Source organism: Balearica regulorum, chromosome 3 (genome assembly GCF_011004875.1).
Source record: "Balearica regulorum gibbericeps isolate bBalReg1 chromosome 3, bBalReg1.pri, whole genome shotgun sequence".
In the NCBI taxonomy this organism is placed as follows: Eukaryota; Metazoa; Chordata; class Aves; order Gruiformes; family Gruidae; genus Balearica; species Balearica regulorum.
This window is the reverse complement of record NC_046186.1, coordinates 40,850,648-40,862,711: the sequence shown is the minus strand read 5'-3', so window position 1 is coordinate 40,862,711 and position 12,064 is coordinate 40,850,648. Positions and strand designations below refer to the sequence as shown.

Sequence of the window (12,064 nt, the reverse complement as noted above, 5' to 3'; positions counted from 1 at the left end):
ATACTTCTGTTTATATATCTCAATATAATTGCCTTTTACAAGACAGAATAATACTAATTCAGCTTTTGGTTTCTTGCTGCCTCTGTATCTTTTTTCCCCTGATTATCTACCAGTGTGTATTTGTATAATTGCTCAGTCCTTATTAAGTGTGGAACGTTGTTTATACTGAGTTGCAAGGTGTTTTTTCCAGCCCATTCTTAAAATTAAGCATAATACTGAATTCTTAAGCTGCCATCACAGTCTGTGTCCCTGTTACTAAATTCACAGGTGTCGCAAAAATAAGAATATGCTGTTAGGAAATTTAGGGAAAATAAATTCATTCTCTTATACCTAAAGCAGACCCTGCAGATTCTCCTCAATATATTGTTCCATTTTATTAGAGAACACTAGCTCCTCTGAACCTGGTTTTGAAACAGGTTGATCTTCTGTTGTATGGAAGTTACATCTACCCCATATTTTCTGAGTTCCTCTATGAGAACAAGACAAGCAAATGAAAGACAAGCCAAGACAAAAGCCAGCATCAAAAGATGTGATATTTCCTGCTTCTCCCAATTCTATGAAACTCGTTTCACCACCAAAACCAAATTATTAGTTGAACACTGTTGTTACTGAGTGACTGTCAATGTGATTTTGTTGTATCTTTTTTTGCTTGTACATGCCTAGAGGCAGTTCTTGTGATTTGATCCTGTATTTCTAAGTATTAAATCTAAGCTGATCAGTATAACTCCCTGGCTCTCCCTTCCTCTCTTTTAGAAGACGCAGACTCTTTCTCTTCCTGATATATTTTGGAATGTTACTTGTCCTCTGGAAGGCAGTCTCTGAGCATATTGGCACTTGGTCAAGTCTGAGTAGCTGAGGTTGGCTATCACCCAAGCCTGGTGATAGCCACTAGGGTCAGGGAGGTGTGTGGTTGGGGCTGTTTCCACCCACCCACTTCTCCAGATGGTGTTTAGGATCTGAAGCAACACAAGATGATAAACATTGCCACTTTTCCTTCAGCTGAAGTGATGGGTGGAGGGATATGGTGAGGAGAGTTTGATTAGTACAGATGGTGTGAAGGTTGTGCAGAGTGTAGGTACTAAGCGCATGCAGTTACCTTGGATGCATTAGGGCTTAAAACTTGGCTTAGTAGCAGTGCTGAGGACCTGAGGTGCTCTGGCACCTCTGCACCGTGTTCTCCAGTGTCCTGTTTCCATAGAGGGTTGTTAGCTCAACAACAGTGCAGAAAGTGCATGGATCTGGCTCAGTTTTGGCATTTTTCCTGAGGAAAAGTCCCCATGAACCTGGAGTGCTGAGTTAGTCAAGCATGGATGCCCAAGTGATTCACCTTGTTTTTGTAGTGTGTGCCTTAGCTAGCGAGCATGCTTGAGGCCTGACCTTATTTTGTGAAAGCCTCTTCTGGTGTGTGTTCAGCTATGGCACTTTTAAAACTAGGATCTTGGTTGAGTCTCTGGATAACTGAGTTGATTGTATTCTTAGGCTGTGGTAATCAAGTTAAATATTCTCTGCCTTTACTGTCTTAATATTGCACACCCTCCTCTCTTCATACTATGTCCTCAGCACCTTGCTCTGTTCCTCCCTTTCCCCAGTCCTCTACTTCTTTCAACTTGACAGCATTACAGGTAGGGATTAGAGGTGCCTGATCAGGGGAATGGAGAAGCCTGTATGAAAACACAGAAGCTTGGCGTGTTTGTCAAATTATAGGCTGTACTTGTTTCCTTAATTCTTTCAAAATTACCCCCCCCCCAACAAAATAATTCATATGTATATATGTAATTATGTACATCAAGCACATGCTGCTTGTGCAAGAGAACCTGTTGTGTTTGGTCAGGTGTTTAAAATGAATAAACAATTAAAAGCTGTTAGAATAAACTAATAAACAAAGCAAAGTTACTGGAAACTAATTAGGATGTATAATTTCAATGTTCTGAGAAGCTAATGTTTTGTAATTTTGAAGAAATCATTCTAACTTTTTACCTTTCTTACCATATGGACAATTTTCTAAATTGCTTAAAATTATATCAAGCGTGAAAGCAGCACGCAGATGATTTCGATTTGTAGGACAACTTGACAGTACTATGCACTCTGACATTTGTGGCTCCAAAACCAGTTGTGTATGTGCATAACTCAATCAGATAATCTGCAAGAGACACTTTCAAATGGCAGTCACCAGTTTCGTATTTATGACCCTGTTTCTGGAAAATCTTTCCAGTTGCCTGTCTTTTGGTTTAATCTTAGCAGTGCCTACTGCCGTCGCACTGTGCCATTATTCTGAGAAGCAAGGCACAACCATCTTCCTTTATTTCATGGTGCTCTTAACCACTCACTCAGAATTCAGACAACACGCTGGCCAGGCTTGTGTAGCTGTCTGCTTCCCTCACCCAGTCACCTGTGTGCTCTTGCACCTGCTGGTGCCCACATAATTAATATGGGATAAGTGACACACCGAAAGTCCGTGGAGCTTAGGGTAATTAAGGTTATGAACTGGCTTATTTCTTTAGGATGTTCTGTTCTCAGAATGTGATTTGGTGATGGAACTGAGCCAATCTTAACTCAATGCAGGTTGTACTGAATATTGCGGTCCTGCTTTCCCTGTACTCCTTGTGTTCCTTCTGCTTCCCTTGTACTGGCACAAGTGCTGACACATTTTATGGTGAGCTAGTTTAGGATACTAATTTGGAAGAAAATGACTAATTTGTAATACAGTTTTGCCAACTGAGTTCCTAGACTTGCTCAAGAGTAGAACAGATGAGTGCCACGGTGTGTGGAAAGGGAAGGGAGCGAAAAGGCTCCTTTCATCAGTAGTGTGCAGCTAGATTTGTTAAGGTAAGTTTCAAGCATTTTAGAGAACAGATACGACATACTTCTATCTTCATCTGCAAGATTCATAGCTCAACAGGTAGAAACTTCATGCTTTGGTCTTCTTAGTCTGCATTGAGAATTTATTTGAGATGCTGTTGAAATAAGTCTGGTCGATTTGGGATCTTTATAGAAGTCTTTAATTATGTAGCTTTGTAGACCTGATGGCTTTACAGTGTTCTGTTGTGCAGAATTTGTTTTTATTCCACTTGGTATGAAACTTCTTCTGGAATATACTGAAAATTAAACTCTAAAATAACTAGTATTCTTTTATTGATCTCTACTTAGGCTTTTCTGTGGCATTCAGGATAGCACCTCCACTTTAGTAACCTGGTTTAGATTGAGAATAAAATTATGCAAGTATATTTTTACACAAAGATTTTGTTACAAACCAGCTGTTTGCTTTCTCTTTTGTTAGGAAGTTTGTCCTAGATCAACTGAGAACCCTTTAAGTTTGGTGCTGCATAAATACATTAATTCTTTCAATTGTTTTCCCTACAGTGTAAGTTTTAAGTTTTGAGATGTGTAACGTGATAGATCAGCCAGGTGAAGGTAAAATCCATGTAACTGAACTTCTTGTACTGGAATTACCATCTAGGACTGATAAAATTAACATATTTAATTCAAAACATGCATCTCAAAGATTTGGAGGGAGAAAAGTAGGACTTAATGTCTTCATCTCCTGGGATTTTTGTTTAAAAACCAAAATGAAACAAACACCAAAATCCTCCTGTCTAAAGATGTTTCCCTGTGATTTTAGTTCACTAACTACCAAGCTACTTATGTTTATCTTGCATGTTAGGTCTCTACTGTTAGTGAGCAGCTCTTATTTTCCATGAATCAAGGAAAGCACAGAATTGTTGGTCTAGAAATACTATTTATGTATTAAAATTTTTATTTAACATTTCATAGGTCAATGTTATCCTTAGTTTCCAGTTTACTTATTTTGAGGCCATACTTTCTGACACACTTAAAAGTGGTGTCACAAAGGCTTCTGCCAGAAAGAGTTCTGTGACCTTTAATGTATAGTGATTTGCTCCAGGCTTACAATACTGTTTAGGTTCAGATTCTCATCCACACATAGATGTCTTACGCTACCTTATTATAGAATATTTTGTGTACTAAGGATGATTAATTTGATCCCTGCAAATTCCATATGTGACCAATTTACTTTTAAATACTTGATACTAGCAGGCTTTCTTTTTAAATATAAACATTTTAGTTACAGATGAAAAATAATGAGTCAGACTCATATTAGCTTAAATACTGATTTTTAATTTTTTTTTTTTTATTTAGGGTGCAATTTTCTTGGAAGGAATAACAGTTAAATGTGTGACCCAGGTGACAACACAACCAAAGTTAGGAGGAATACAGCAAAAATGTCAGCAGTTCTGTGGATGGGAAGGGTATGAGAACATTTACAACTTGTTTGTTTATACTGTCTGGAAATAAGTGTTACGTTTCTAGTTTTGCAGAAGGAAGCAGCTCATTGTAAAAGTGAAAAAAGGTGACTATTTTTGGGTGGATTGTTTAAAACAAAAAGCAAGCCTCAAGAACACTCAGCAGTAAAACAGATGAGTGTCTTGCATTGTGCTATAAAAGGGAATGATCAGCTGTTGATATTAAGAAACAAGATTCTAGAACTGCTTTTCTGTTGAGATAAAAAAAATGTTTTCTGATGCATTGTTGCAAATTCCAGATGTAGTCTAGTACAGGTATTTGTGTAAAATTTAGTGCTTGCTCAAGCAGTAGACTTACTTATACAACTGCTATTACACTTCAGTCTTAAGGTGTAATACTCATATTTATAGTGAACTTGGATTTGTGTCCAATGTTAATGAGAATGTTGGATTTAATGAACTGATTCTGAACTCCTCCTTTCCAAAGTTGATGATCCAGGGAGATGCTCACAATGCTTCCTAGCTTGCTGATGCTCGTAGTTCTTATAGTGCTTGCAATTTTGAATTCAAATCTCTCTTCCTCCAAAGTTAAAACTTTGAAGTTCTAGATGATCTAGTGTTTTGTCATAAACACCAATTTCTTTATTCTTACCAGATAGGTATTTGGTTTCTGTTGCAAAATACCTTATTGGAGAAGATGTTCTAACTCAAAGTTAACCTTGCAGCAAGTCTGGTACAACGTGTGACTTCAGTCTAATGTAAAAAATGTATTGCCTTGTGCAACTATTTATTGCAGAACATTAATAAGCATGGTTCTTTTTTTTTTTTTAGGTCTGGATTCCCTGGAGCACAGCCTGTTTCCATGGACAAGCAAAATATTAAATTTTTGGAGCAGAAGCCATACAAAGTTAGCTGGAAAGCAGACGGCACTCGGTAAGTTCATTTTAAATGAAAAAGAAACACCCAGTGAATTGGGTAAATGGTTTGTATTTTCTCAGGAAAGTGAATTTGCTTGTACAAAGGACAAAGTGTATTCTAACAACAAAACTGACTCCAGAGATTAATTTTTTTGCTGTCTCGGTACCCAACATTTGCTGAAGTTCGTGGCCAAGTTTCTTTTCAGCAGCTGCTGTGCAGACTGACTGTTAAATGTATGTACATTTATGCTTCTTCATGACCCTTGCCTGTCTGTCAGCCAGGACTTGCCACCAAAGTCTTAGAATAACCTTAGATAACAGTAAGAGTTTGTTAAACTAAAGAATTTGTTTATAAAAGCTAAATTAAAACTTCTAGTTGATCCTTCAGAACTGGTTAGTATTAGAAATTTCATAGGCTTTTTTTTATTTGTACTGTGATCCTTTGCAGTTCTGGTTAGCCAAAGAGTCAATAGTTTCATCTTCCCTTGCCAGTTCCCTTACATTCATTGTAGGGGTGACTTTTTTTTTTATAACAGGCTACAACCTAATTGGATTGGTGTGTTGAACCTCTTCAGCGTTGTTATTTCTGGTTTGAAATGCATCCTTGTATTTAATTTCTCGTGTTCTCATGTTAGCGTTTCAAAGTAGGAGAAACACCATACGTCATCAAATACAGAATGGCAAAACGTTTTTTTTTCTCTGATTGTAACTGGTTATAGATCAGTCTCAACTGCATGAAACTCAGTTGTCTAAACATGTGCATCTGCTATCATCAGGTATCCTTGTGTTGCTTTGTCTCGTATGAAAAAGCCATGTCATGCATGGTCTCTTGTCTCTACACCCAGCAGCTTGGATGAAATATAGAAAGTGTTTGCTGTTCATGTTGAAATAAAGTCCCAAATGTTAGGTGCTCCACTTCCTTATACTCTTGCAAAGAGGTGCTGTGACTCTTCATACAAACAAATCTTTCTTGAGTAAAATTCCAAATCTCCAAAATCATACTTACTTTCATAGGACTGAATATTTTTAACAGGTTGTTAAATTTGTGAAATTACAACTTTGAGGTTCTTGAGGTTTTGAAATCATCATCAATGGGGATTGATACTCTAACCTTCTGTTTTTCTTCAGTATTTCTGGTTTCAAAACTAAAATCAAGAATCCCAGATATTAATGGAAATGGTTTGTAACCTATGCTACTCATAGCATTCAGATCACAGTCTTCCCTTTTGTTGCAGGTGCATAATTTTGTTGCAGTGAGGTAATTAATAGTGTAGTTTCTTACATCATAGTCAATAGTGTCTCAGTAACAGAATTTAGATTGTGAGACATTCATTTCAATAGCTTGATTTTTTTTTTTATTTCTAAAAGATGTTCTTTATATACAGTAGTATTTAAGCAATTGTAATCTGCACTAAGTGCAATGACTTTAGTTTTTATTCGCTTAGAGCAAATGAATAAATTTTTAACCTACTTTGACTTGATCAGAAAAAGCGCAATTCCAATGAGCGTAACACACGGTAAGAGGAGAACTGTTATGCTCATTTGTGCATGGTGCTTTAGACTAACAAGAGTTTAGTGTTCTACGTGTGTATAAGTTAGAAGGCATCAATTGTCTGGATGAGATGTGTGCTTTCAAAAAGAGGAGGTAAGAATTTTTATTTTCAGATTGGTGAAGTGAAAATACTGGTTTTGGGTATAGATATGGGCAAAACAAGTTTTGTTTTAGCAGTGTAATGGAAAACATTCTCCCTTCCGTATTCTGGGATAGCAAAATAAAGCTTTGATACTAAATCAACAAACAGTGTACACTGTCTTCTAAAGTTTTTCCTGCGTTCTTTGTTTTGTTGGGCTTGCTATCTTGAGTAATAGAATGGGATATCCTACATAATGAAAAGCCTGGAAAATACAAGGAATTGGATGTCTTATGAAAATTGCCAGGTGTCTCCACATGCAGTCAGTCAGGATTCAGCACAATTCAGGCAGACTAAGCTGTCTCCTATAAAAAGGACCCTTCAGGTGCCTCTCATATGTGGATTTTGTTCTTCAAGGGTTTATTAGCTTGGGCAGAGCATGGTGTGAAAATACAAAGTAAGCTTGCACTTGGTATGGCATCCAAGCATTAAGAAATGGGTGGAAATATTTGGCTTATTAACATTGATTGGTTGTATGCACAAGCACTTGGGTAATGCAATGCAGACGTTTTCAGCGTGAGGTTACAGAAACATGGTGTTGGGAGATCCAGACTTATTCTCGGAGCAGTACAGTGCATTCAAAAGCTGCTGAGCCTAAAGAAGTAAACTCAGCCAACTTAAACTGACCATGCAAAGAGCCAGATGGGAGTCTTTGCATTTATTATGCTTTTAACCCATATTTCAGATATACTGCCCATGAACTTGACTTGTAAAACTATGAAAATATGTTTGCAAAGTATTAATGTCCTGTGCAGCTCAGATACTGGTATTCCTTGCCTTTTTTCACAGCTTAGTCCTTCAGGAAGCCTTTGTTTTAGGCACTGGTTTACACTAGTATTTTAGTATGTATTAAAGACAGTTTATGGAAAAGTTTTCCTATAATTTAAGCCTATTGCTTCAAGAAATAGTAATAGCAGAAAATAATTCTGTTTTTAAAACAGTTTCTTTACAGAAGGCCGTTTGATATTAAAGGAGAAAATTGCTTCATCTGCAGTGTCTCTAGTGTGCATTGCCACTGAAGAATAATCTGTTCAAACTCGTGGGTCATTAGCTAATACAGATTGGTATGTCTTAGAACAAATATTAACATGCTGTAAAATTACAATTGGTGCTATTCTATAGGGTTGTAATCTGGTTTTCCACATTTCTTCTTTTTGTTTATATTTTCAATACAAAGAGCCTGTCTTTGTCATATGTTACTAATTTGGAAAATGGAAGTCTTATGTACTATTCTTATTTTGTTACTCAAATGTACAGGATGCATACATTCTGAATATGAGAATAATTATCTGGAAAAGAGTAGTGCATCTGGAAGACTGCCTTTTGTGAAAGAAATAAAAGCGTAAATGTAGTTTCTTGTAGGAATTTTCAGTATTTTGGACATTCTGTCCTGTGTTTTTAGCGTTCTAGAATGGTGGCAAAACAGAATGCATGAAGACTAAAACGGAGGGAACTAAATACTTCTTTTAAATTTTCTCAAAACATAGTAACTTGCAGTTGATTATGGAGATACACAGAGTGATAGGTATATTCAGAGAAGAAAATGGTGCTACAAAGATCCAGTGTTAATGAAATTCAGCTGAAGGAATATTATGAAAGAGAGATTAAAGATGAAAACCTGAGCTATTATTTGGACATTTAGACACTGTACGTGATAGCTACCCTAATCAACAATGAAAAATTAGTATGGCAGTTTTTACATTGGACATGCTTCTAATTATTTTGTTGTTCTTCAATGATCCGGTCTCCATATGCAATTAAACAGATTTTCATTAATCATTCCGAATGCTTGTGTTGACCCACATGAACCTTCCTGAATTTAATATTAAGACATCAGTTCGTGGAGATCCATTTATGGATTCCCTGTTTACTTCATCTGGAGATGAAACCACTGTCATCAAATATCTCTGAAGCTATTCTGTTAAGTGTGGTTCAGATGCAGCAGTCTAGGGTTTACCTATTACAATATGATTTTGTTTGTTTTTTCTCTCTCTCTCCTTAAAAAAAAGCACTGCTGTTTCATCAACCTGATTGGACTTAGAGAAAAGCAGGTACTTAAATAATAACTTTATATTTGTCATGGTTTAACCTGGCAGGCAGCTAAAACAACCATACAGCCATTCGCTCACTCCCCCCCTCCCCACAGTGAGATGGGGGAGAGAAAAAAAGAAAAAAGGTAAAACTTGTGGGTTGAGATAAAGACAGTTTAATAGGACAGAAAAGGAAGAAGATTATTATGATAATAATACTAGAATATACAAAGCAAGTGATGCACAGCACAATTGCTCACCACCCAAAGCCGATGCTCAGCTAGTTCCAGAGCTGCGCCGCCTCCTGGCCAACCCGCCAGTTATATACGGAGCATGACATTATATGGTATGGAATATCCCTTTGGTCAGTTTGGGTCAGCTGTCCTGGCTGTGTCCCTTCCCAGCTTCTTGGATGCCCCCCACCTTCTTGTTGGCAGGGCAGTATGAGAAGCTGAAAAGTCCTTGACTGCTTGGCAACAGCTAATGCATCAGTGTGTTATCAACATTATTCTCATCCTAAATCCAAAACACAGCACTAACCAGCAGCTAGTAAGAAAATTAACTCTATCCCAGCCAAAACCAGGACAATATTATGCTTTCTCACTTAAATTAAGCACTCTCATCTCAGTTCACAGCAATATTTGCTCAACTTAGCAAAACTTCTTAAATTTCACTTTTGTTAAATATCTGCATTTTATTTCTGCAGCAGTAGTCTTCTCTAGAGGTTTCATGGCTGAACCGTTTATTTGAAGATTGTCTTAACTGACATGTAGTGTCAATAATTTCATTGAGGACGTTTACTTTTCTCCAAAGGTGCTTGCTATTCCTACATTTCAACTGGAGCTGAACTTTCACCCTTCTGGTTTAAGAGCTGTGTTGTTGGGGTGTGTTTCTTTGTTTTTCAGTGGTAGAACAGTGCATGTTTTCTTGCTTTCTTAGTATTGTTATATTTTTCTACTCGTAATTAAAAAAAAAAAGTGTTTCCCTAAATGAAAGAGCATTATTTATCATCTTGCATTGACTAAATAATGTGAAATTGATTAGTTAAATTATTTGACAGTGATTCTATAAAACATTTTGGGGAAATTTATTGGAGTAGTATCTTACACATTTTTGTAAATGTGTGAGTTCTGAGACTAGTTTGGGTCAAAACTCCTCCTCCATTCTTCTGGAGCCCCAAGTTCAAAATCTTTTGACTTACCCTTGCTTTTAGTCTGTCCTGATTTGCAGAGTTTGTGTCTACACTGCCATCTTGCTTGTTCTGTGCCTGGTTTCCAGAACCCTTGTTCCATGAGCATCAGCAAAGCATGCATCCTTGTTCTCGCTCCAGCTTTCCTTCTGGAGCATGTTCACTGCAAAGGGAAGTGCAGTGTGAACACATACTTCTCCCCTCATGTTTATAAATGCCTGTGTGTAAAGAAGTGTGAATTTGCATCTCGGCTTTAGAGGAATGAACTTTAAATTTAAAGAGCTTTGAAGCTCACGTAGCATTGGCTGTCTTTGGAAAAATATTTCCTTTGTGCCAGCTATTTATGTGTATGTAGATATGATGTGCAACTCATTCTGTTTTGGGGAAAAACACTTCTAAAATCATATTGCTTTAAATAATTATTATTAAAAGAATAAATCAAGTCTACAGTTATTCTGCCTGGTTTGGTGTGAATTCTATCCTGTATATTTATTTGAACAGTTGTCAAACCTCTGATGTCTTAAAAATAGTTTTAACACTATCTATTCGTAAGGCACAGAAATCCAAAGGGCAAGTCTCCCACTACTAAAATCATGCCTTTTGGCTTTGTTGAGATGAAATACATGTTGTATGTTAACAGTAGCTACAAGGTATGTACGGCTTTACAAATGTATCCAATTTTGTAGTTATGTTTCCGAAATAGTAGTTGCTATCTGAATAAGCTAATTGTAACAGCATGTTCAAGGAATACTGTATGACTCTGTATTATCAACTTTGTACTGTAAAGTGATTAACCCAGGTGGTTAGCGGCTTGCTGTATCCCTTGATATGTATCTCATTAATACTGTTGGTAGCAGATGTTTGTTCTAATGAGTGGAGCTGAATGTTCAGACAGGAGTAGGGTTGGTAAAGTAATGAGACACCAGTTTTGAAAAAAAGACTGTTAACACTAAGAATAATAAAAAGCTTTAAAATGTCTGTGGAATAATTCAAATTAATGCAGTCAAACAGGTCTGGGCTTTATAATGGTAAAATGTGACCTGAACTAAATGCAAGCTATTAAGGGGCATAAGTTATTTTCCTACATTTGTATGAGTACCTTTTTCTTTTTTACATCTGCACGCTTGCAGTTTTAGTAAAAAATAGTAAATACGATCATAATACTATGGCTGTTCAATTATGGTAAGGCAGCTATTTTAAAAAAATGCGGAATGGGTCGTTCTTGCCAAAGGCTATTATATTTGAAAAATATTCATGCAAATTTGATGGCTTGCAGATATCTAAATGCAAACAAATAGATACAGAATGTAAAGCAGCTCTTTGAGAATTGCTGCTAATTGTCTAAAAGGTGTTTGTAACAAAATAGTTAGGAACATCTCTGAAGTTAGGGGTTTTTTTTTATGATTAGCAAATTACATTTCAGAAAAAAGGCCTGTTGCCTAAATAATTGTCACTTTATTGGTATCATAATACAAAATACAAATAGTAAAACTACACTTAACTGTATGATAAAACTGGCAGCCACATTTTTTGATTGTGTTTATTAATCAAATAATTTTGATTTATCCAAAGCATGTAAGTTACTGTATTATCAAACTTATAATACCTTCCCAGGTTTCTTTAGTTTAGATTTTTGTACAAATTGAAGAAAATGTCTATTTTTGTTAAGAACTTTAAAATTATTGACAGTTGCAGCCTCTTCAGAAACATATTTGTGACCATTACTTGAAGGAAGTCTACTGGGTGTCTTTTAAGGTAATTTCATGCATGTTGTTGAAATGTAATGAAGACGAGGTAGAAGTTTCTCCCTGAATTTGCATGGCTCAACGCTTTTTTTTCTTTCCCTATTCTTTGATCCTTTACATGATGAGATGAAGCTTACATGCATAACTGGGAAATTGCAGATTCCAAGTGTGAAAAGTTATCCAAAAGTCATTTGTGACAAGAGTAACTTGTGTAAAGGTGATCATTGCTGAAG

The 12,064-nt window shown here is 36.4% G+C and overlaps 1 protein-coding gene across 1 annotated transcript in view; it reads left to right on the top strand.

Annotated features, from left to right (window-relative positions):
* Positions 1 to 12,064, top strand: part of RNGTT (RNA guanylyltransferase and 5'-phosphatase) — a 195,061-nt gene that overhangs the window by 23,704 nt on the left and 159,293 nt on the right. The window contains exons 7-8 of the mRNA XM_075747669.1: positions 4,156 to 4,265; positions 5,091 to 5,192. Coding sequence (XP_075603784.1) covers positions 4,156 to 4,265; positions 5,091 to 5,192 — 212 coding nt within the window. The remainder of the gene's footprint in view (positions 1 to 4,155; positions 4,266 to 5,090; positions 5,193 to 12,064) is intronic.